Source organism: Neofelis nebulosa, chromosome 8, assembly GCF_028018385.1.
Source record: "Neofelis nebulosa isolate mNeoNeb1 chromosome 8, mNeoNeb1.pri, whole genome shotgun sequence".
In the NCBI taxonomy this organism is placed as follows: Eukaryota; Metazoa; Chordata; class Mammalia; order Carnivora; family Felidae; genus Neofelis; species Neofelis nebulosa.
Genome location: NC_080789.1, coordinates 137,536,820 through 137,558,829, shown reverse-complemented (window position 1 = coordinate 137,558,829; position 22,010 = coordinate 137,536,820). Strand labels below are relative to the sequence as shown.

The window sequence follows — 22,010 nt, the reverse complement described above, 5'->3', positions numbered from 1 at the left end:
TTTGGTTTTAGTTTGCTCTTCTACCTTCTTATCAGGTTTGTAGGGGGAGAGGCCCTGGGTGCAGAGAGAGAGAGAGGAGTTCAGAGTCATTGTGCTTCCCCGGACTCGCGGGAAATTGGAGTGAAGAAAAGCAGGAGCCTCCCTTTCCAGCAACGACACTGGTTTTTCAGACTTCGTTAGCCATATTCCTGAGCAGGGGCCCGGGAGTCTGCATTTTTAGGTGGCTCTCCTGCTGTTTGTGGTAGGTGGTTTGGAAGCAGCACTTAGAGGACAAAGCTCTGCAGGAACTAATAATTTGTGTGCGTTAGGGCTCACGTTGATTTAGTGAAAAAAAATTTTTTTTTTTTTAAATTTTTTTTTTTCAACTTTTTTTTTTTAATTTATTTTGGGACAGAGAGAGACAGAGCATGAACGGGGGAGGGGCAGAGAGAGAGGGAGACACAGAATCGGAAACAGGCTCCAGGCTCCGAGCCATCAGCCCAGAGCCTGACGCGGGGCTCGAACTCACGGACCGTGAGATCGTGACCTGGCTGAAGTCGGAGGCTTAACCGACTGCGCCACCCAGGCGCCCCTAGTGAAAATTTTTTTAATGTTTATTCATTTTTGAGAGACAGAGAGAGACAGAGCACAAGTGGGGGAGGGGCAGAGAGAGGGGGAGACACAGAATCTGAAGCGGGCTCCAGGCTCTGAGCTGTCGGCACTGAGCCCGACTCGGGGCTCGAACCCACGAACCATGAGATCATGACCTGAGCCGAAGTCGGACACTCAACTGACTGAGCCACCCAGGCGCCCCTGAGGGCTCACATTGGTTCTGGATGTGTCAGGCATGTGTGGTCTTGGGGCACTTGGTTTTGTTCACATCGTGTGCATGTTGGGCACTGGCGACATCTTTGAAATTGAACAACACATAAGACATTAAGACCATACTTGTCCACTGAATATTTGATCTAAAATGTTGTTTAGCAATTAGAATGGTATAATGGTTTGCTTATTGTTCTAAGGGGCCTTACATTGTAGAGTGTATCACCCAGTGAAAGTTCTGTCCCCCAAATGGGCGAATATGGCCGTAATGCACAAAAAGTTTGCTCTTTTTATGTGCAGAGCACAGATACACATAAAGTACAGAAACACAGTATACCTGTGGGGTGAAAATTGTATAGGCAAGAAAAAATGTATTAAACGGTGCCTTGAGGGGGAAGCAGTAATGACAAAAGAAGTTAAGAAAACCTGCCTTAGAGATCTGTTGAAATATTTACCAATAAAATGTTTGAGCTTAAGGAATTTGCTTTAAAATAATCCATTATGGGGCGCCTGGGTGGCGCAGTCGGTTAAGCGTCCGACTTCAGCCAGGTCACGATCTCGCGGTCCGTGAGTTCGAGCCCCGCGTCAGGCTCTGGGCTGACGGCTCGGAGCCTGGAGCCTGTTTCCGATTCTGTGTCTCCCTCTCTCTCTGCCCCTCTCCCGTTCATGCTCTGTCTCTCTCTCTCCCAAAAATAAATAAAAAAAAATAAAAAAAAAATAAAATAAAATAAAATAATCCATTATGGGGAAGGGGAGGTATGGACACACACGAAACAATTGCCCACGAGCTCATAGCCATTGAAACTTGTCCTAGACATTTAGGGACTCGTTCCTGTTTGTTTTCTTTCATTTCGTGTTTGAAATTTTACATAATAAACGTTATTTTAAAGTTGGGATTATTTTTCTTTTACTGCCTATTCAATAGGTAGTTATATTGGAAGTGCTTACATTTGATTGCTCAGCATTGTAAAAAGGTGTTTAGGATTAGGATACCCACAGGTAAAGCAACATGGTCTGAAAATCTTAATTTGTTTTGTCAGTTCTATCGATCAGCGTTTTTGTCTTTTTCAGATTCATCATAACCAGATTAAAATTTTTATGCCGATATATTTTCTTTAATGTTTATTTAGTTTTGAGAGAGAGAGACAGAGCAAGAGTGGATGAGGGGCAGAAAGAGGGAGACAGAGAATCCGAAGCAGGCTCCAGGCTCTGAGCAGTCAGCACAGAGCCCAACGTGGGGCTCGAACTCATGAACCATGAGATCATGACCTGAGCCGAAGTCGGATGCTTAACTGAGTGAGCCACCCAGGTGCCCCTTTATACCAGTATTTTTAGAGAGACGGAATTTTGTTTTTTAAAACAAGCTTTCATCCCACAAGAAAGGAAGATTAGCAAAACAAGTCTTGTTTTTCCTTTAAATTTTTTTAAATTGGTTAAGTTTTTAAATCTCTCTGAGTTTCATACGACTTTTGCTTTGCACATAAGATCTAGAAATAAGATTTTATTTTCCAGCGCTACAACTGTTTCATGCATTATTCTTGAGGGCCTCATAGTCCCTTTTGTACAATGGCTCTGGCTCTAAGGAGCGGTCTCATACTTCAAAACATAAATTCAATTAGACTTCAAATGGACATAATTAGCGGACAATCTTAGGCAGTGAGAGGTAACAAAATAGAAGAGCAGAAGTCAAAATATACAGGTTAAAAACTGGGCTAATTCTTTAATTACCAGTGTAATAGTGTCAGCTTTGTGGATTACTTTTAGCCAAATTTTAAAAATCCTAGCTAATTTGTTTCTTCCTGCCCTGGGTAACTTCAGGGTCACTTTCTGTTTCCAGTCAGTGCATATTTATACACTACAGGTTAAAACCTGGCTTATATAAAATACTGTTGAGAAAATAGATCCTTTAAAAAAATAAATATAGGGGCGCCTGGGTGGCTCAGTCGGTTAAGCATCCGACTTCAGCTCAGGTCATGATCTCACAGTTCGTGAGTTTGAGCCCCGCATCAGGCTCTGTGCTGACAGCTTAGAGCCTGGAGCCTGCCTCGAATTCTGTGTCTCCCTCTCTCTCTGTTCCTCCCCCACTCATGCTGTCTCTCTCTCTCCTTCAAAAATAAATAAAAACATTTAAAAAATTTAAAAAAAGAATAAATAGACATTAAGAAAAAAAAATTAAAAAAAAAAAAAAATATATAGGGGCGCCCGGGTGGCTCAGTCAGTTGAGTGACCGACTTCAGCTCAGGTCATGATCTCACAGTTCATGAGTTTGAGCCCCACGTCGGGCTCTGTGCTGTCAGCTCGAAGCCTGGATTCTGTGTCTCCCTGTCTCTCGGCCCCTCCCCTGCTCATGCTCTGTCTCTCTCTGTCTCAAAAATAAATTAAAAAAAAAAACATTAAAAAGGGGGGTGGGGGAGGGCGCTTGGGTGGCTCAGTCGGTTGGGTGTCCGATTTCAGCTCAGGTCGTGATCTCATAGTTTGTGAGTTCAAGCCCCACGTCGGGCTCTGTGCTGACAGCTCGGAGCCTGGAGCCTGCTTCAGAGTCTGTGTCTCCCTCTCTCTGCCCTTCCCCCACTCACATTCTGTCTCTCTCTCAAAAATAAATAAAAAACATTAACAAAATTAAAAAATAAATATATTAGGAAATTTATTCATCACATACTGATTTTTCTGTACCCTTACTTTACTCACATTAAAAGTAAAGAGTGAGATGAAGTCTAGACTCTTGGAAATCCTCTTGTCTGCCTCCGTCTGTTTAATTTCTGCTTATCAGGTTTTTACTTCTCCAATACAGTAATTTCAGGTACTAGGAAATCTGAGATTTCAGAAAGATTTTCAAAAGAGAGGTCAAAATAAACGGTAGCCTGTGGAATTGTTTCTGCTAACTTTCTAGTATCTTTTGAGATTGCTGTGTACAGTGAGTAGTATGTTGCTCTTGAAGGAAAGTGAAGATACCACTTCACTCACTTCTCTTAGGTTTAATTCACTAATCAATTCCTCAGCACTAGGTTGGCCTAACCAAATCTTTAAGGGTGTTACCTACAACTGAAAGATGGGGCTGGGGTTTCATCTGTGTCCCCACAGATGAAATAAATCCACTTGAAAAATACATATTGAATGGAAACAATAATGGAAAGAGAGGATTCTGATCATCTCCCCCGTTGCCCTTTAAACTTTGGTATTCACGTAGTGCATTGTGTATTTAATGATTCGATCAGATTTGTTTCCTTAAGATGATAAGCACCGTTAAATTCAAGAGAGATGGTGGTTTCTTTTGAGCCTTTTGTGGTAATAACACTGAAAACATAGAACACTTTTCAGTTGCGAAGGGGGCATTAAACCTTTGTGACCACAGGACCAGATGGTCACCGCCATGGCCCTGTGATGTTATCACCACTGACAGCCTGCAGGGCGGGTGCCAGGGAGGCACATCACCTCACCTGTGAAGTGTTCCGCTGTCAGGAGCTACAGGGCAGAGAGAAGTGTAGAGCACCAGGAAGTTCTCAGACGCATCCAGAATGTGCAGCATTTTACCAGAGTGTCGGGAAAAAGAGGAGGAGACAAAGACACTGCTGCTTGTGATGATGACGACAGCAGGGAATGGAGTCTGTTCTAAACTGAGAGATTAAAAATTTATTCTGAACCAGGTCTGATCCTGATTCAGGATAAAATCAGCTCTTTATTTATTAGAGAGCAAGCGAGCGAGCAGGGGAGAGGGACAGAGGAGGAGGGGGAGAGAGAATCTCAAGCAGGCTCCATGCTCAGCTCAGAGCCCTACTTGGGGCTCGATACCACAACCTTGGGGTCATGACCTGAATTGAAATCAAGACTCGGATGCTTGGGGCGCCTGGGTGGTTCAGTTGGTTAAGTGTCCGACTTTGGCTCAGGTCATGATCTCCCTGTTTGTTAGTTTGAGCCCCACTTCAGGCTCTCTCCTGTCGGCATGGAGCCTGCTTCAGATCCTCTGTGCCCCTCTCCCACTCCCTCTCTCCCTCAAAAATAAATAAACGTTAAAAAAAAATGAGTTGGATGCTCAACTGACTAAGCCACCCACGCGCTCCTAAAATCACCTATTGAAAAGTTATTTTAGGGGACAGCTTGGAAAATCTGGATATGAATTGGATAGGCAATGATACAGGGGATTGTTGATTTTTTTCGGTGTGGTGTTAGTACTGTGCTTATGTAAGAGAATGTCCATAATTTTAGGAGATTAAGGGGAAATGTCGCGGAGCTCCAACTTCCTTTCAGATGGTTGAGCACAAAAGACAGGTGTACAGTAAAGAAAATATGGTAACATAGTAACAGTGGTTGGTGATACATGAGTGAGTATTGTTCTCTTTAAAAAATTTTTTTTCTGTCCGGGCACCTGCGTGACTCGGTTGAGCAAGACTCAGTTGGTTGAGTGTCCGACTTCGGCTCAGCTCATGATCTCATGGCCTGTGGGATCGAGCCCCACATTAGGCTCTGTGCCGACAGCTCAGAGCCTGGTGCCTGCCTTGGATTCTGTGTCTCCCTCTCTCTCTTCTCCTCTCCTGCTTGTGTTCTGTCTACTGAAAATAAATAAACATTAAAAAAATTTTTAATTTTTTTCTATGGGTTTATAATAAAAGAAGCAGGATTTAGGTTCTACTGGGAGGGAAAAACCCCTAATCCACAGTTCCTTTTGCTCAGGCTATAAAAGCACACCTTTTCCTTGTGTGGGAGTCACACGAGGCACGAGTGTGATGTGCTGTTACATATTTGCCCTCCTGTGGTCAGTGGAGCTTTTTGCATCTATTAATTCACGTGCAGATTTAGATAAGAGACCAAGTTTACTGTAAACCTTTTATGAAAATGGAATTTGTGTTTTTTAAAAAAAAGACTGCAGAAAGTATATGGTAATAGTGATAATTGAATTAAAAGGCTGTTGTTTTAAGATCGTTTTTCTCCTATCTGAAAGGTTTGTTCCAGAGACCGAAAAGCTTTGTTATAAATAGTATGAAGTTTAATTTGAAGCTTCCGTGCACTTCTTTTGTTTTTCGATGATTTTAGAGCCAGAGAACGAAACAGAGTACTGTCCTCGCCCCGGTGATTGACCTAAAGCGTGGTGGCTCTTCAGACGACCGGCAGATCGTGGACACCCCCCCGCACGTGGCGGCTGGCCTGAAGGTGAGCTGCCCCCCTGTCCCCTGCTGTCCGCATCCTCAGAGCCCAGGCTCCTCTGGGGGTCCTTCCAGGCTCGCCCGTGTCGTTTTCAACTGAACTGTGAACATGATCTGAAATAAAGATAGTACATTATAGAAGAACCAGAAACCGGAGATAGGCAGGAAAAAAACCAAGTGACTTCAGTCCTAGCCTCCAGAAGTTAAAAACTTTATGTTTTAGAATAGCTTTCCATTCTCTACCTCCTGACGTGCTTTTCTCATGTTACATATTGTGACTGTCCATCTGTGTTAGAAAGCGTAGGAGTACATGATCATTTCTGTGGCTTCCCCGTATTTCCTCAGATGGGCGTCCTGTACTTTATTTAGCTTATGTAATGCTGGATACGTGCGTTGTTTCTAACTTCTGCTGTCATGAGGGATGTTAGTGCCTATTGTCTTAGTGGATTAAAATAGAGAAAAGGACTAAATCTACCCCTTTTTATTACCACAGTGATTTCATATAATCTTAGAAACAAAAAAAAAACCAGATACGGTCACTTCTGCAAATGGGTTAGTGAGGATGAGGAAGATCTGAAAAAGGATCATTCAGAGTCACGGTTCAAATTATGCAAAACGAAAGGTAGACGAATTCAGTGTAAACTATAGTCAAAATTACACCCACTCTTGGGGAGCCTGGGTGGCTCAGTCAGTTGAGTATCTGTCTCTTGATTTCAGCTCAGGTCATGATCTCATGGTCACAGGATCGAGCCCCATGTTGGGCTCCATGCTAAGCGTGGAGCCTGCTCAGGACTCTGTCTCCCTCTCTTTCTGCTCCTCCCCTGTTTGCTTGCTCTCTCTCGCTCACTCTCGCTCGCTCTCTCAATAAACTTAAAAAGAAATTACAACTACTCTTTAACACTTATCCTACAGATGGCAGTCAAGTAGTATGACTGCAGTAGTTTAAACAGCACCATGCACACAAAGTGTTTGATGAAGAATGACCAAAAGAGGTTAATAAACAGAATACGTGATTCTTGCTATTTCATAGCAAGGCTCCTGCCCACCTCCCACACCCACACCTGTTAGAACCCAAATCAAGCTGACACCGTCCCAGCTGCCCATCCCCTCTCTTCTTTAGTTTCAGTCAAAACTGTCTTGGGTTGGAATCTCCCCTAATTTGCTTTTGTTCTGAGATTTCTTGGCCAGAAGAACTGATGTTGGTCCTGCGGGCTGATAGTCTGTCAAGGAGGAAAAGTATCCCCATGGAGGTGCTTCTAGAGATTCTTAGTCATTTAACATTTTTTGCTCACAAATTATCCACCTGATTTTTCCTCGCTACATCTAATAAAGTCGTTCATTATCTTCTGTTACTGTGTATTGAGTCTGCAGCGTCACCTACAGTATGTGAGTGTTTTAGTTTTTCCCACCCTCCCCAGCATTAAGGTATTAACATTTTAATTTTTAAAAATGGAACAGACTGCTTTATTCTTACAGCGCTTAGAGAATGATGGCTCCTTGTTCAACTTAGCAGGATTTATACAGGAAAAGTTTGCTTTCAGATTTTGAAATGACAAAGAATTAACCTTGTTGTTGACAATTTGTTCTGTCCAAAACTTTGTGGTTATAATGTTCTATAAGTTGAGTAGCTGATTGTTGGTTTCTCTCAGGTCTCAATAATAACTGAGATAAAGTCTTGTGCACATGCCTTTGTGTTTTTAAACTGTCTTTTATATGAATACAAGTCATAACTACCCTTTGTGAACCTTGCCTTAAATAGATTTGTGTAAACTTTCCAGTGATCAGGCCTGGGAGCTGATTATACCTGTTTTTCTGACTTCTTATATCCAATGGATCATAATGTTTCCTGATTCTTAGTTGTAGGGAAGCACTGAAATGTTTCTTTTATGATGCAGAACATCAGACTGAATGGTGTAACACAGGAATTGTCAGATTCAGATCCATTGATAGTGAACACACAGTCTCTGTATCACATCAGTTTTGTGTTCGGATACAAAATATGTTTCACAAACAAGCGTCCTGCCTTTGCTAGTGTGGGGCAGTGTACTTCCTGAAGGAGGTGTGGAGTGGGCCTCAGAGACACCTGTGCTTGCTCGGGGTCTCTGGAGACCAGTGAAGGCATCTGATTGTTACTAAGGAAGAGTTAAGCTCAGACAGCTAACAGGACAGTGCGGTGCTCAGGGAGGCTAGAGCGTTCAGAACATCAGGACCGCCAGCCTCTGGTGAAGCCCTGTTTGTCCTCACGTGTCTCCAGGTCAGCTGTGTGCTGGCCGCCTTTTGTTTCTCGGATTTCTTTAAGGCTGCCTCTTTTCTCTCAAAGGGTAGCTCCAGTTTCTAAATGTACAGATGAGAAATGCAAAGTGTTAACCATCGGACCCTGGTCTTAGCGGACCTTAAAAGAACTAATGACGTGGTGGGTCGTGCCATCCACCCGTGCCAGACCCGGTTCCTGGCACGCTGCCTACCTGGGAAGGGTTGTGTATTCCAGGGGGTTTCAGAAAGCCCAAGAGGATGCTTTCTGCCTTTTTTGTGAAGTCTCAGTATAGCATGTTTCCATGGTACAGAATCTAAAGTTAGTTTATTAATTGACCACAAGAATGATTGTTATCCACGGATCGTTTTTTTCTGGTTTTCGTAGAGACATTTTAAAACAGGAGTATTCATTGTGTATTATAAATAGTCAAATCTATTGCTTGAAATTGTAGGCGGTGCAGCTTGTTTAGGAATTCCAGGAAAACACCATAGGTCGTTCTGGAGTTGCTAGTAAACTGAGAGGTGAGCCTCTTCTCTGCTGCTACACAGCTAGGCCTGCAGCTGCACCAACTCACTAACCCTCCTTAGGCACCTGTTTCCTCGTCACTAAAACAAACGAGGCAGATGGGTGGTCGGCAAAGCCCCTCTGATGCTCATGTTTTTTGACCTTAATTCTACGTGTGAAATTCTAAAACAAGAGGATGATGCATAGTTTGGCATTTTTACCTTCCTCAGGATCCTGTTCCCAGTGGATTTTCTGCAGGAGAAGTTTTGATTCCTTTAGCTGATGAATATGATCCTATGTTTCCTAATGATTACGAGAAAGTGGTAAAGCGCCAAAGAGAAGAACGGCAGAGACAGCGGGAGCTGGAAAGACAAAAAGAAATAGAAGAGAGAGAAAAGTAAGGCTTTGTTTGGATTCGAGGATATTTTACATTTGAAACATTCATTGGGATTCGAATGAATGAACCCTAGTGCTAGTTTTCATGGTTGGTCTGAGCAGTCATCAGAAGGAATCCATTTGTTTGTCAGAATTTGTCCAGGCATACGGTGGCAGATGCAGTGTTTTTTTGTTTTTTGTTTTTTGTTTTTTTTTTTACAGATTAGAGGTTTTTGTGGCAGCTCTGTGTCGAGCGAGTCCGTCACACCATTTTTCTCCCAGCATCTGCTCTCATGTCTCTGTGTTCTTGGTAATTCTCCCAGGCTTTCAGGCTTCTTCATTATTATATCTGTGATCAGTGACTATGACTCACTGGAAGCTCAGCGGATGGTTAGCATTTTTTAGCAATAAGGTATTTTTAATTAAGATATGTACATTTTCTTTTTAGGCATAATGCTGTTGTATGCTTGATAGCCACAATGTAGCGTGAACGTAACTTTTTCTATGCACTGGGAAACCAAAAACGTCTTTTGGTTCCCTTTGTTGCAATATTTGCTTTATTGTGGTGGTCTGGAACCAGACCCACAGTATCTGCGAGGTATGCCTGTAGTTGTTGTGAACAAACGCTAGAGAAAATTTCCTGTCTAGATGCAGAAAACTTGAAGTCTGCATTTTGTGTGAGTTAGAAAAGTAACTTAAAAGCCTGATGTTGAAGAATAGAGTTTTTTTCCTGTGCTAAGATGGTACTAGGATCTTAACCATTTAAAATACTTGAAATGTTTGGGGCATGTGACTGGGCTTGGTAAGTAGATTTTGCGACTCTTGATCTCGGGGTCATGAGTTCAAGCCCCACCTTTGGTGGTAGAGCTTGCTTTAAAAAATAAAATACTTAAAATGTTACTCTTAACTTTAATTTTGAGCCAGATGGAATTATGACATCTTTTATTTATATTTTGTAAAGGTATGGGTAAAAGATTTATTTGTGTTTCTTTTTTTTTTTAAATGTTTATATTTGAGAGAGAGAGAGAGAGAGCGCGCACGCACGTGTGTGCACGCAAGTAGGGGAGAGGCAGAGAGAGGGAGACCCAGAATCCAAAGCAGGCTCCAGGCTCTGAGCTGTCAGCACAGACGACAACGTGGGGCTCGAACTCATGAACTGTGAGATCGTGACCTGAGCTGAAGTTGGATGCTTCACCGACTGAGCCACCCAGGCACCCCTATTTGTATTTCTTGTTTTGAAAATACTCAATGTTGATTATTCAATAGTCATATATGATTAATATACTTCTTCTCAGTATTTATTGAATCATTTCATGAAGTGAAAGTATGTTCTAGAGAATCCAAATTCTTAAACTATTATCTATGTTGATAATGCTTTAAAAGTGAAAGAGGTAAACATCAAGGAAACTTTTTCCTTCCTGCTTATTGTATTCGTGTGCCTGTTAAATTTGTTAATTTATCTTTTGATTTTTCTCACTTCACTTTTGCTACTTTAGTCTTGAAGCAGTTATTTGTACATGTGCTCCCCTCCCCCAAACTAATAGTTCAGTGGGGAAGAGAGGATTTGAATATTTTCTAGACAAGAGCAAGTCAAGGTGACCTCCTTGGGCTCCATAGCTCTAAATTGGTTTGTCTGGGGGCGCCTGGGTGGCTCAGATCCTTTCTTGATTTCAGCTCAGGTCGTGTTCTCACAGTTCATGAGATGGGGCCCCGCACTGGGCTTTGTGCTGACAGCATGGAGGCTGCTTGGGATTCTCTCTCCCTCTCTTCCTGCCCCTACCCCGCTTGTGCATGCACATGCGCCCTCTCAAAATAGACAAGCATATTTTTAAAAACTGAAAAATACATTGGTTTATCTGTGATGAATATTTGGTTCCTTTGTTGTCGCAGGAGGCGTAAGGACAGACATGAAGCTAGTGGGTTTTCGAGGCGACCAGATCCAGATTCTGATGAAGACGAAGATTATGAGCGAGAGAGGAGGAAAAGAAGTGAGTCATGAAATGTTCCGTTTCAAACTTGGTGAAATTCTGTTTGCTTTTCGTGTTCAGTTCGATAGTTGAATTGACGTTGATTTGGGTAAGTTTCTCTCTGGAATCCGAGCAACCGTGTTTGCATAACAGTTTTAACCTGCATCCTGTTTTCACATATGTTCTCCTGTGAGCTTCTCGGTTGCCTCCCGACATTTGTTGATGGGGTGCTTGGGCCACACCTCCAGTATACACACGGCGTCCTCACCTGCAGCACGTCTGCGAAGCACCAGACAGAGTCCAGGCGCTGGTTTCCAGAACGTTTGCAACTAACATGCATGAATTTGAGGAAGTCCCGTAGCTTCCCTGGACATGGGTTTCTTTCAGTGTCGTATGGAGAGCAGGGAGACAAGAATTCGAACCAGGTACTTTGTGAGGCCCCTTCCGTGGCTGAGGTTTCACAAGCAGATTTGCACTTGTGTTACCGCTGCATTCTGAGTGATCGCTCGATGAGTAGTGTTCATTCTTGAGAGAATAGGATGCTTCGTCATGTTGTGATTGCTGGCATTTCCTTGGTTTGGTTGATTAGTTTGGTTGACAAGTTGAGATTTTTTTTTTTTTTTAAGCGAGAAATTTAAATCTTCTACTTGTCTGCCAGACACTAGGTACTCTTGTAAGCACTTTCATAGGTTATCTGCTTTACATCACGCAGCTCGATTATCCCCATTTTAAAGGTGAGGAATCTGAGGCACGGAGGGAATGAGTCCTTATATAACAGGTCTACTGTTCACCATATCCAAGATCTTCATTTGCCCGAAACCTCCATTATGATATGGTCATCTTTAACATGAGAGCTGAGAATACTGTTATCACAAAGCCGCAGTATTTTTCCCTGTGCATGAACTCAGTTTTATGACCAGAAGTTTGGCAAGCGTGGTCTTCCCCAGTGTACAGCCAAGGTTACTTTAGGGTTTAATTCAAACTTTAAAACACTAATGGAGTTGGAAAGGAACAAGTCTGTAATAATTTAGAATTCTTAATCTTTCAACGCAGATACGAATTAAATGTATTTATGGGATGCTTACTAGGCAACAACGAAAATCCAAGTTCATAGAGAGCAGATGGGTGGTTGGGGGGGGAGCGAAATGGATGAAAGGGTCAAAAGATACGGACTTCCAGTTATAAAGAAGTCCTGGGGCTGCCATGCGCCACACAGCTGCAGTTAGTAAAGTTATATTGCGTATTTTAGAGTTGCTGAGAGAGTAGATCTGAAGTAGATGCTGAGAGAGTAGAGTTGCTGAGAGTAGATCCTCCTTACGAGAAAGCACGTGTAACCGTGTGATGGATGTGAAGTAGACTCACCGTGGCGGTCACTTCACAGAGCGCACAGGTGCCGAGGCAGTCCCGTGATGTCCCGTGTCAGTTACACCTCAGTTTAAAAGAAGTAACTGCGTGCCCAACACTGTCAGGCACTGCGTTGTTTTTCTAGTGGGGGCAGAGTTAACATCTGTGTATGCCCTATACGTCAGGGATTGTGGTAAACGTTCCGTATCCATGACCTGACTCAGTAACGAATATTTGGTTTTCGTTAAACTTGTTTAGAATCAGCGTATAGGTTGAATATTTATTGGTCTCATCTTTCCAGCTTACACGTTGGCTGCCCGTCAGATAAGGAGCTGTACTTCTGTGTTAAGGACACTATTTTTTGAACATTAACAAGAGCTATACAATCTAGTATTAGGAAAATGCTGGCGTCATATCCACTCTTCACACTCCACTCTTCACACTCCTGTTAACAGATTGACGTTCATGTTTTAACCAGATTAGTAACAGATTTCCAGTAATCACCCTGAATTTTTCATACTGAACTCACAGCTGGTTTTTTCAGAATCACTCAGTAATCACTTAGGTCTTGGTGATGAGATTTAAAAAAAAAAAAAAAAAAAAAAGATAATGGGTGTTTCAGAAGAAACGACAAAGTTTTATTCAGGTTCGTGTTTCTCCAGGAGTATTTTGTGTAGCCCAGACATGTTAATTGTGATGCATGTACAGTAGCCATAGAGGAACTTCTTTTGTGAAACATTACATGCTGGTGCAACGTGTTTTGTAATCAGTTTTTAATTCTCGTTTCACTGTTTTGATCATTTCATTGGCAATTAAACTGTAACACATCTATTAGGGCTTATAGTGAATGAAAATTCCTTATGTCTTCCGTTCGTGTTCTGTCTCTGGTTGCTGGAGAGCATACGGAGTCTGTTTTTGGTTCGTCGTGTCCGTCATTGTCCAGGACACGGGAGCGGGAATGGCCAAGTGCCCACATTTCCAAGTAGGTGTCTGGCCCTAGTGGTTGGCACCCTGGAGGGCACGGGGCCGCGTTATGGGGGAGTGTCGGCGCCGCGGGAGCTGGGTGTTCTGTCTCTGCCCGTTAACTCCTCTGACCCTTTTCTCATCTGCCAAGTGGAAGCAGTGATTCCTCCTTCCGCGGTTGGTTGCGCCTAAATGAGGTAACGTGTGAAAATGCCTTGTGGCACCAGACTCTCAGTAGAGCTGTGTTTCTGTTTTGTAAGTAACTGCTAGTTCTCTGGGCCGCGTCCTTCACCTTAAAATTCATTTGTTAACTGCATTTTAGGGTTCTCGATTGCCTGCTGTGAAAAAGATGATTTTGTCTGTCTTGGTTTCGCCCAGGTGATTTTTTGGTCCTAGATGTCCTTCTTCCCTCCCCTGTAGAAGGAGCACAGGACAGCGCGTGGCATGTCGCGAGCCGGGCGTCTGCGGTGCTCCCCTCGTTTAACCAGTGGGTTCGTGTCTTGCAGGTATGGGCGGAGCGGCCATTGCACCACCCACTTCCCTTGTAGAGAAGGACAAAGAGTGTACGTATCCGTTTCTTGCCCTCTCTTATTCCGATCCCGGCCTCGGGCCCCATCAGGGGAAGTCTTAGCTTGAGTCGGCCGGGTATTCGGAGTGTCAGGGGAAGTGGCCTGAAAACCTGTCCTCTGGCTCCTCCGCCCGCCCTTCTGCTCCTGCCTCGGGCTTTCATGCCAGGCCAAGGCTTGCGTTCTGTGCAGCGAGATGCTTTGCTCTCCTTTTAAGTAATTTGTTATGTTTTCTCTTCACGTTTCATACTTGGGGTTAGGTTAAAATACATGTAGCTCAGTCTATAGTTTCCATACTCTGTGGTTTAGAGGCCGGTAAATTCGTGACCTTCCACAAGGTGGCAGTGCCTTCCTTAATTAGATTTTTCTGCAGTTATTTTCTGTTTCCTTACACATGTTGTGCACATTTACTTAGATTGCCGAAACATGCCCACTCACTATTTTTGCTCCTGGTGCTCTGTTCTAGAATATTTGGGTTGGAATTGGGCTTTGATATGGCATCTAGATCACGTTCCTGCCCACTGGGTTGGACCGGACGTAAACCATCCCAAGAAAATATAGTCATCCTAGTGCTTTTTAATACACTATGTTATTTTTTTAAAGAAGAGAATTCAGAAAATATTATTGAACATCTTTTATGTGACAATACCTGACAGACCATAAGCCCTACTTGAAACTAGTCTCCAGGAGTGGGGCCCAAGCATCTAGATCTTTTCAAAGAAAGCTTCCTTGTTGGTTCTTACGTGTAACTAGGATCAAAAAATCACTGGTCTGGTGTATAGGCTCAAATCTCAAAGACATTTATTATTTGCTAGGTTAACAAGGTAGTAATACTGATTAGAGTCTTAAGACAGGTACACAAAACGCTATGGGAATTAGAGAAAGCTCAAGTGGGTCTACCTGGAACATACAGAAAATCTTAAAGTTTCAGACACAAATTGTCATTTAAGAGCACGTTAAAGGCTGAATAATGTTTCAGTAGGATGTAAAAAAGACATTTGAGGAGGTAAAAACAAAAGGAGCAAAGCTGGAATCGGGAAAATAGTTTTCTACCTCTGATTTTGAAGAGTCATGTAGTGACTAGAGAGTGATTTGGCTTTTCTTGCTTCTTCTAGGTAACTGATCTATGTAAGTGCACTTCAGAATTTTTTGGTGTCATTTTGGTAAACCTGCTTTATTTTTATTCAATAGTACCCCGAGATTTCCCTTACGAAGAGGACTCAAGACCTCGCTCCCAGTCTTCCAAAGCTGCTATCCCTCCCCCGGTATACGAGGAACAAGACAGACCCAGATCTCCGACCGGACCTGGCAATTCCTTCCTTGCCAACATGGGGTAACGGTTCCAAGTGCTCTTGTCCCAGCAGGTGTGGGAAGGACAAGACTCAGGGTGAAGTGCGTCAACGCTTTCAGCAGGTGCAGCTCTTGGTGGAAGACGAGGGCTCTCGGGTGTTTGGGGAAGACGTCACATAGTGTCCTTCTTCAGAGTCCGTGCTGGAGTCCTGCGGAGGGCGTCCCAGCACGACACCGTTGGGTCTCACACCACACACGAATCCCTCTCTTGTGGGTTTTGGATGATTGCCATACTGGATGCCATATTCTCTAGGCGGGGATACTTCTGATAGTTATTTGCATTGGTTTTCAGAACATTTGCAAATGGAATAGCTCCTGTGCGTTAGAGTTGACTTCTGCTGTGTCCACAGGGTGAATTGCAATTTTTTCTTGATAAAACGACCATTTGCTTGAAGGCTGTGGTTCTATACTTTTGGCTTAAAGCATTTATTCTAACTATAATTAGAAATTTGTCTACTGGCATATAAAATTCAGTTTTAAGGTTGACTTTCAGGAGGGCGTGGATTTTTTTTTTTTTTTTAGTGTTTATTTCTGAGAGAGAGACTGAGCGGGGGAGGGGCAGAGAGAGAGGGAGACACAGAATCCGTAGCAGGCTCCAGGGTCCCAGCTGTCGGCACAGAGCCCGACACAGGAGTCAAACCCACGAACTGTGAGATCATGACCTGAGTCGAAGTCGGAGGCTTAACCGACTAAACCACCCAGGTGCCCCTGGATTTGTTTTTTAACCCACCCTGGGCTTGGCAGGCATGTTGTTCGCCCCGTGTCTCCTGTGAGGAACGGTCACGTGAGGCAGCCCTCCACTAAGGCCTTGTCGTGTGTTTTGGAAGGGACGGCAGCTGTGACGGTGGTCATCCCCCCCGGTATGACCTCACCTGCGCGCGTGCGCTTTGATTCTGAGCCTGTGGAGAGGTGACTGGCAGGTGGCGGAGAGGCCGCGGTTCATGCCCCGCGTGAGACTTTTCAGTTTCTGACTGAGGGATCCATCTCCTTGACTGGTGCTGTGTTCTGTGGTCTAATCGATGGCTATGAAGTTGGAGACAGATACAGTTTACAGTGCAGCTCTTTGGTCACAGGGGTCTCCTCTCCGGGGCTCAGTGAGCACAGGGCAGTGTAGATGGTTCATGTCTCCACTCGTGTGGGAGGATCTGTCGGGCTGCCCCAGAGCGTGTGCTGGAGGGGGACACGCGTGAAGCTGGGATTTCTTCTGCTAGTGAGAGAAGTGGACTTTTCGCTGAATTCTCCCTTGAGCGCAGATGAGGTGTTCACCATGTGCCCGGGGGAGGGAGAGCGTGGCACGGCTCGGCAGCCTTCCTCCCTCCGGCTCCGAGCAGCTCGCTCAGATGGGATCTGGGGGGGGCGATGTAGGTGCGCCCTTACTTGGCACACGGTGTCGTGATGCAAGCCCCGAATAGCAGAGGTCGCTGGGGGGACCTCCTCGAGACCCCCCCAGGTACCTCCAAGTGCAGTGTGAAAGCAGAGTACTAGAGAGAGCGAGCTCCGGCCCGGGACTCGAGAACTGTAGGTTCCAGTTTGACTTCACCATTAACACCGACGAAAGAATTTCTGGACTCAGTGTCTTGCTTTGCTCCTCATCAGCCTTAAGCTGGTCGGCCAATACGAGCCTCAGAGTCTTTATGTTCTCATCTGCTGAATGGATGATCTCTAAGAGGTCTTTCGTTTATGGACTGTCATTGGAAACTCCGTTGTACTATTTAGAAAAACGTGGTCGTCGTCGTCGTGGGAAATTTATCCTTGTTTTTTGACAGGCACACTTTTAACTAAACCATGGCCATAAACTGTGTAGCAGTGCAGAGTCTGAAGCACATGAGACATCTAGTGTTTTCTAATAGGGATGCTGGGAGAATATCGCAGGAAACGGGTGTTTCCCTTACCTCATAGATAATCTCAGGATGTCCAGGATTTCAGCACGGTTTTTCCGTGTCTTTCAGCCTGAACATCTCACAGCTTCCACTGAATGGCCTGTCGGTAGTTACAGGTGGCCACGTCGAAGCCATGTGGAATGTACACTTTTCTCTTTTTAGGAGGCGATGGCTGTGATATAAAATCGGTTTGTGCTATAGCAGGTGACTCAGTCCAAGAGATCCTTGTCTTTTCCTTCCTCCCAGTGGCACGGTAGCACATAAAATCATGCAGAAGTACGGCTTCCGGGAAGGCCAGGGTCTCGGCAAGCACGAGCAAGGGCTGAGCACCGCACTGTCGGTGGAGAAGACCAGCAAGCGAGGAGGCAAGATCATTGTCGGCGACGCCACAGAGAAAGGTGGGTCTCCTCCACGAGAGGGGCCTCCAGGGTGGGAGCGGCTGGTGTGTGGTCCTGTGTGACAGGGCTGGTCCTCGCTGGAAAGGAGACTTTCTGATTGTGCTGCATCCCAGTTTGGTGTTGTGTAGACGGAGACCCTGGGGGCTCATCTTTATTTGTTCAGAACAAAACTAGCAGTAGGAAGGTCCGTGGGAGAAAAGGTGAGAGAGATTCTGGCAGAAAATAAACACTCAAAGAAATGGTTTCATGCCTATTTCTATCAGGCGAAGACCTTGTTAAATTGGTTAAAATCATAGTTAGGTTTTTAGAGCATGAAAGACTGAGTCATATACAGTATGTCGATGATTATATCGGTGTATTTCCATCCTGAAAGAGTTCTCTGTTTTTTTCTTTTTCCTGCTCTTTCATTGTAAGTGCGATTTCTAATTTTCTTACAGATTGATTGCTCTGTGAGATCTAATGGCATTTCAGTCTGTTGGTAGATGATGTCTAGTCGGTGTCTTATCTTCATTTGATTATTACAGTCTGTTCTGTGCTGAGGGCACATTGGAATGAACCAAACATCTTTGCATTTTAAGCAGAATCGAGTTTATTTTCAGTATCTTAGTTTAGCTCCCTTTCCTAAAGAAAGAAGATGCCTTTTCTGGCAGCCAGTCAGCCTAACAGGCCCGTGCCCAACCCCGCAGTCTCCCTGATCGGTGGGGTGTGTGGCATTCATCAGCCGGCTGACAGACTGCTTGTTCCATCGGGCCGCTGACCTTTGGCCACACTGCCCTTGCCAGTCCTCTCACCTGTGAGGGCTGTGGTCCGAGTGCTCTGTGCAGCTGCCTGAACTGAGGAGGTGAGCTAACAAAAGTTGCAGGTAATTAAGGAAGCCAAAAACTTGTAGGAATTGCAGTAAAAGCTTAGACCAAAGCGAAACAGAGATTCTCATCACAGATAAGGCTGCATTTTTGCTCAGACACTGATTGCATAAATGCTCCTAGATGACTCCGAGGACATAAATAGCGAGAAGTACTCTTGAAATTAGTCATCGTAACTCGGACTCAGTGCTTTAACACGCTTACATCTTAAATGTTTTGCTACAGATGCATCCAAGAAGTCGGATTCCAATCCATTAACTGAAATACTTAAGTGTCCTACCAAAGTGGTCCTCCTACGGGTAAGAAGCAGCATTGAAGAAACCTGTTTTCCTACCTTGATTTTTGTGTGTCATCCACCCTGATCTATCTTTGCACACCTTCAACCCTACTGATAGAGTGACAGTTTAAGAAAACTGAAAATAATTTTTTTGCAAATGATCCTTCTGGATAGACTCCATCTAAAACTGAGGTTTTAAATTCCTTTTTCATGATTATTTATTTATTTATTTATTTATTGCTAGATACAGTGTTTAAGACTGCAGTGAGCAATTGCTCTAAAATATTTGAAATTGTTAGAAGTTCAGCTTAATGTATGTATTCTGCTTGTATAGGTGCTCTTGTGACTGAAGCTTAATGTGTGTGGGAGTATGTGTTTCCATTTCGTATTTCTCAAAAGCTGTATTTATTTCTCCTGTTATTCTTACAACATGAATGTATTCATGTACTTATGCTCATTATTCACACCTGAAAAACTTCTTTTTGCCTCATTGGTGGGTAAGCCATGTTTAACTTGGGCATCTGTCCAAGTAGGGCACTCTTTTTCAACTTAACAGTCAAAGTAGGACATAAGCTCCAAGAACTATTTTTCAGTTAAATGAGTAAACAGAGTAAGAGTGTACATCTGTACTCTGTTAAGTGCCATGAGCTCGTAATTTGCTTTCATTCAATGTGTTTAAAAAAACCATAAATACATGTTTTTATTTTTTTAAGAAGTACCAACTTTGGGTACTACAAGGGTGAACATTTTCATTGTGTCATTTGGGGTTGAGAACATTTGCCATCATGAAAGAAACTTACTTGTTCATCTTATTTATATATTTGTAAATTATACTTGATGCCTGAATTTATTTGTTTTTGTTTATAGAACATGGTTGGTGCGGGAGAGGTAGATGAAGACTTGGAAGCTGAAACCAAGGAAGAGTGTGAAAAATATGGCAAAGTTGGGAAATGTGTGATATTTGAAGTAAGAGGGTTTTTTGATGTTTATAACCCAAGTTATAACTGATAGATCATCAAATATTTTCTGCCTCTAAATAGAGACCAGATGTGCAGTGAGAAACATAACGTGTTGTTACTCCCGAAGGTGACAGATGTTGGTTAGGTACACTTCTTTTACTTGGTTATAACCATTTTAACCATAAAGATAAGAAGGGCTTCAAATTTTATTTGGTGAAGAAATAAAATGTTTCATTTTATGATTGAGGTTTAGTTTGGTGATTATAGATTGCTGTGTGCTCCATAGTTCAGTTAGTTGGACATGCCTTTGGTTTCATTCATTTGGCAAGTGTGTATTTAGTGCCTCCCACATACATTTGGGAGACAGGAAACATGTTCCCCACTCAGTGATGTGTTCAGTTGAAGAAACAACAAAACAAGCCCGTGTAAAAATCGAGAACATTCAGTTGCTGGACTTTGGAGTAGTCACTGTGAACACAGGAGTCGAGAAAGGGATTCGATCACAAAACATAAGAGCAAGCTTTATGAACGACATCAGTGTGGGCTGAGCTTGAGAAGGTTCCAGCGTGGATCGGCTGGTTGGCGGTGCTGGGAATTAACGGGGGGGGTGGGGGGGGGGTGGGGGGGGGTGCTGCTTCCCCGGGTGGAGAGGGGCCATGTTAGGCGGGACTCGGAGAGTCCGACAGGAATTTAGCCGACGTGAGAGGCACTTAGAGTACGGATCTGTTGGTCTGTTTCTGCTCTCACTGCTGGGTCGCGTTGGGTCTTCTGGGTCGCGTTGTGTTTGTTGACTGCTTGATGATCTGTGTAGGCGTCAGCCGGCATAGGACCTCTTCAGGGTCAACGACTGCCCGGCTTAGTTAGCTGTGTGTTTTCTGCACTTGCCAAGGTGCCTCTGATAAGGAGACATTGGACGGATTTTGGTGATGAACAAATCATACTTATTTCCTTGGTACTTGACTTCTCCATTTAAGATGGTAATTGCAACACTTACTCTGACAAAGATCAGTTAAGGAAGAAAGCTTATATACAACTGTATCTCTTGATAACTTTACTTATCATACTTTCATTTCTTTTCCAGATTCCTGGTGCCCCTGATGATGAAGCAGTACGAATATTTTTAGAATTTGAGAGGGTTGAATCAGCAATTAAAGGTAAGTTGTATAGCCCACTGTAAAGAACAAAAACGAATTTGTGATCTTAATCCTTCAAATGAAAACATGTTCTTGTGGTGTCTCAGGATGCCTGTATTAACGGACTGTCTTTCTGTTTGTCTTTTAGCTGTTGTTGATCTGAATGGGAGGTATTTTGGTGGACGGGTGGTAAAAGCATGTTTCTACAATTTGGATAAGTTCAGGGTCTTGGATTTGGCGGAACAAGTTTGATTTTAAGAACTACAGCACGAGTTATCTTCGATGGCCCTTACCTGAGCTGCCGGCTGAGCGGAGAAGAAACAGGCGACAGCCAGCCTGTGTGGCTGCTGGGTACAGAGACTCTTGGAAGGACTTCTGAGATATATGTTGATTGATCCCTTTTTTATTTTGTGGTTTTTTAAATATAGTATAAAAATCCTTTAAAAAAAAACACAATCTGTGTGCCTCTCTGGTGGTTTCTCTTTTTACCACTTCTAAGGTGATTACGTTTTTTTGCTAGGATTTCATGATAATTCTCAAGTGCTTCAGTGAGACAGCATTTCTTGCACTAAAAATATCTAGAACGTTTTGGGATATGGGGTTGTATTGTTATCCTTTTCTTTCTTTTTTGATTCATTTTAATAAAACCTGCAAGTTCCTAAACTGTAGCTTCATAAATTCTATAATAAAGTGTCATCTTGGCAGTCTGCCAAAGGTGGAAACGTTTGCTTTCTCTAACAGAGAAGTTCTTACTGACTCCAGTCATGGAGAACTCTGTGACGGGAGCCAAGGTGGAAGCATTGCCAGGCTGCCGTGACCGTTGGACAAACCGTTTCCGGTGAAGTTATACTGTGGGATCTGCGGCGAGTGTGGGGGTAGGTGGGCGCAGAAACCGTGGATCCAGCAGTGCTCTTCAGAGACTCTTGTCTAGTCCCCGTGCAGGTCAGACTCGACATGTTGATTCCAGAATTCACAGGTGCATTGTAAATGTGTGTCCAGTTATATTTTGGAAACGGTGGCTCCTTAGGGGCCACGTTTCTACTGGCAAAATTCGCAATAGTATTAGTTCTCACGTAATTTTTATATTTATAAAATGCAGCCTCATAGGCCACTTAAACTGTACTGCCAATGGATGGAATTCTAGAATTGTGAAAAGTTGTGCCATCGGAGTGTGGTGGTATTAAGTGGGTTAAAGATGTAGCGGGACCACAAAAAAGAAAGCAGCTAATAATACTTGG

At 43.6% G+C, this 22,010-nt stretch overlaps 1 protein-coding gene across 3 annotated transcripts in view; it reads left to right on the top strand.

Moving 5' to 3' along the window:
* Positions 1-21,494, top strand: part of RBM17 (RNA binding motif protein 17) — a 28,491-nt gene extending 6,997 nt beyond the window's left edge. For 2 of the 3 annotated variants that reach the window (XM_058681969.1, XM_058681970.1), the window contains exons 3-12: positions 5,830-5,946; positions 8,928-9,094; positions 10,963-11,060; positions 13,853-13,909; positions 15,104-15,245; positions 17,389-17,540; positions 18,629-18,702; positions 19,548-19,646; positions 20,721-20,793; positions 20,921-21,494. In XM_058681969.1, coding sequence (XP_058537952.1) covers positions 5,830-5,946; positions 8,928-9,094; positions 10,963-11,060; positions 13,853-13,909; positions 15,104-15,245; positions 17,389-17,540; positions 18,629-18,702; positions 19,548-19,646; positions 20,721-20,793; positions 20,921-21,024 — 1,083 coding nt within the window. In that variant the 3' untranslated portion in view covers positions 21,025-21,494. The remainder of the gene's footprint in view (positions 1-5,829; positions 5,947-8,927; positions 9,095-10,962; positions 11,061-13,852; positions 13,910-15,103; positions 15,246-17,388; positions 17,541-18,628; positions 18,703-19,547; positions 19,647-20,720; positions 20,794-20,920) is intronic. The other variant, XM_058681971.1, reaches the window with a different exon arrangement.
* Positions 21,495-22,010: the final 516 nt, after the last annotated feature.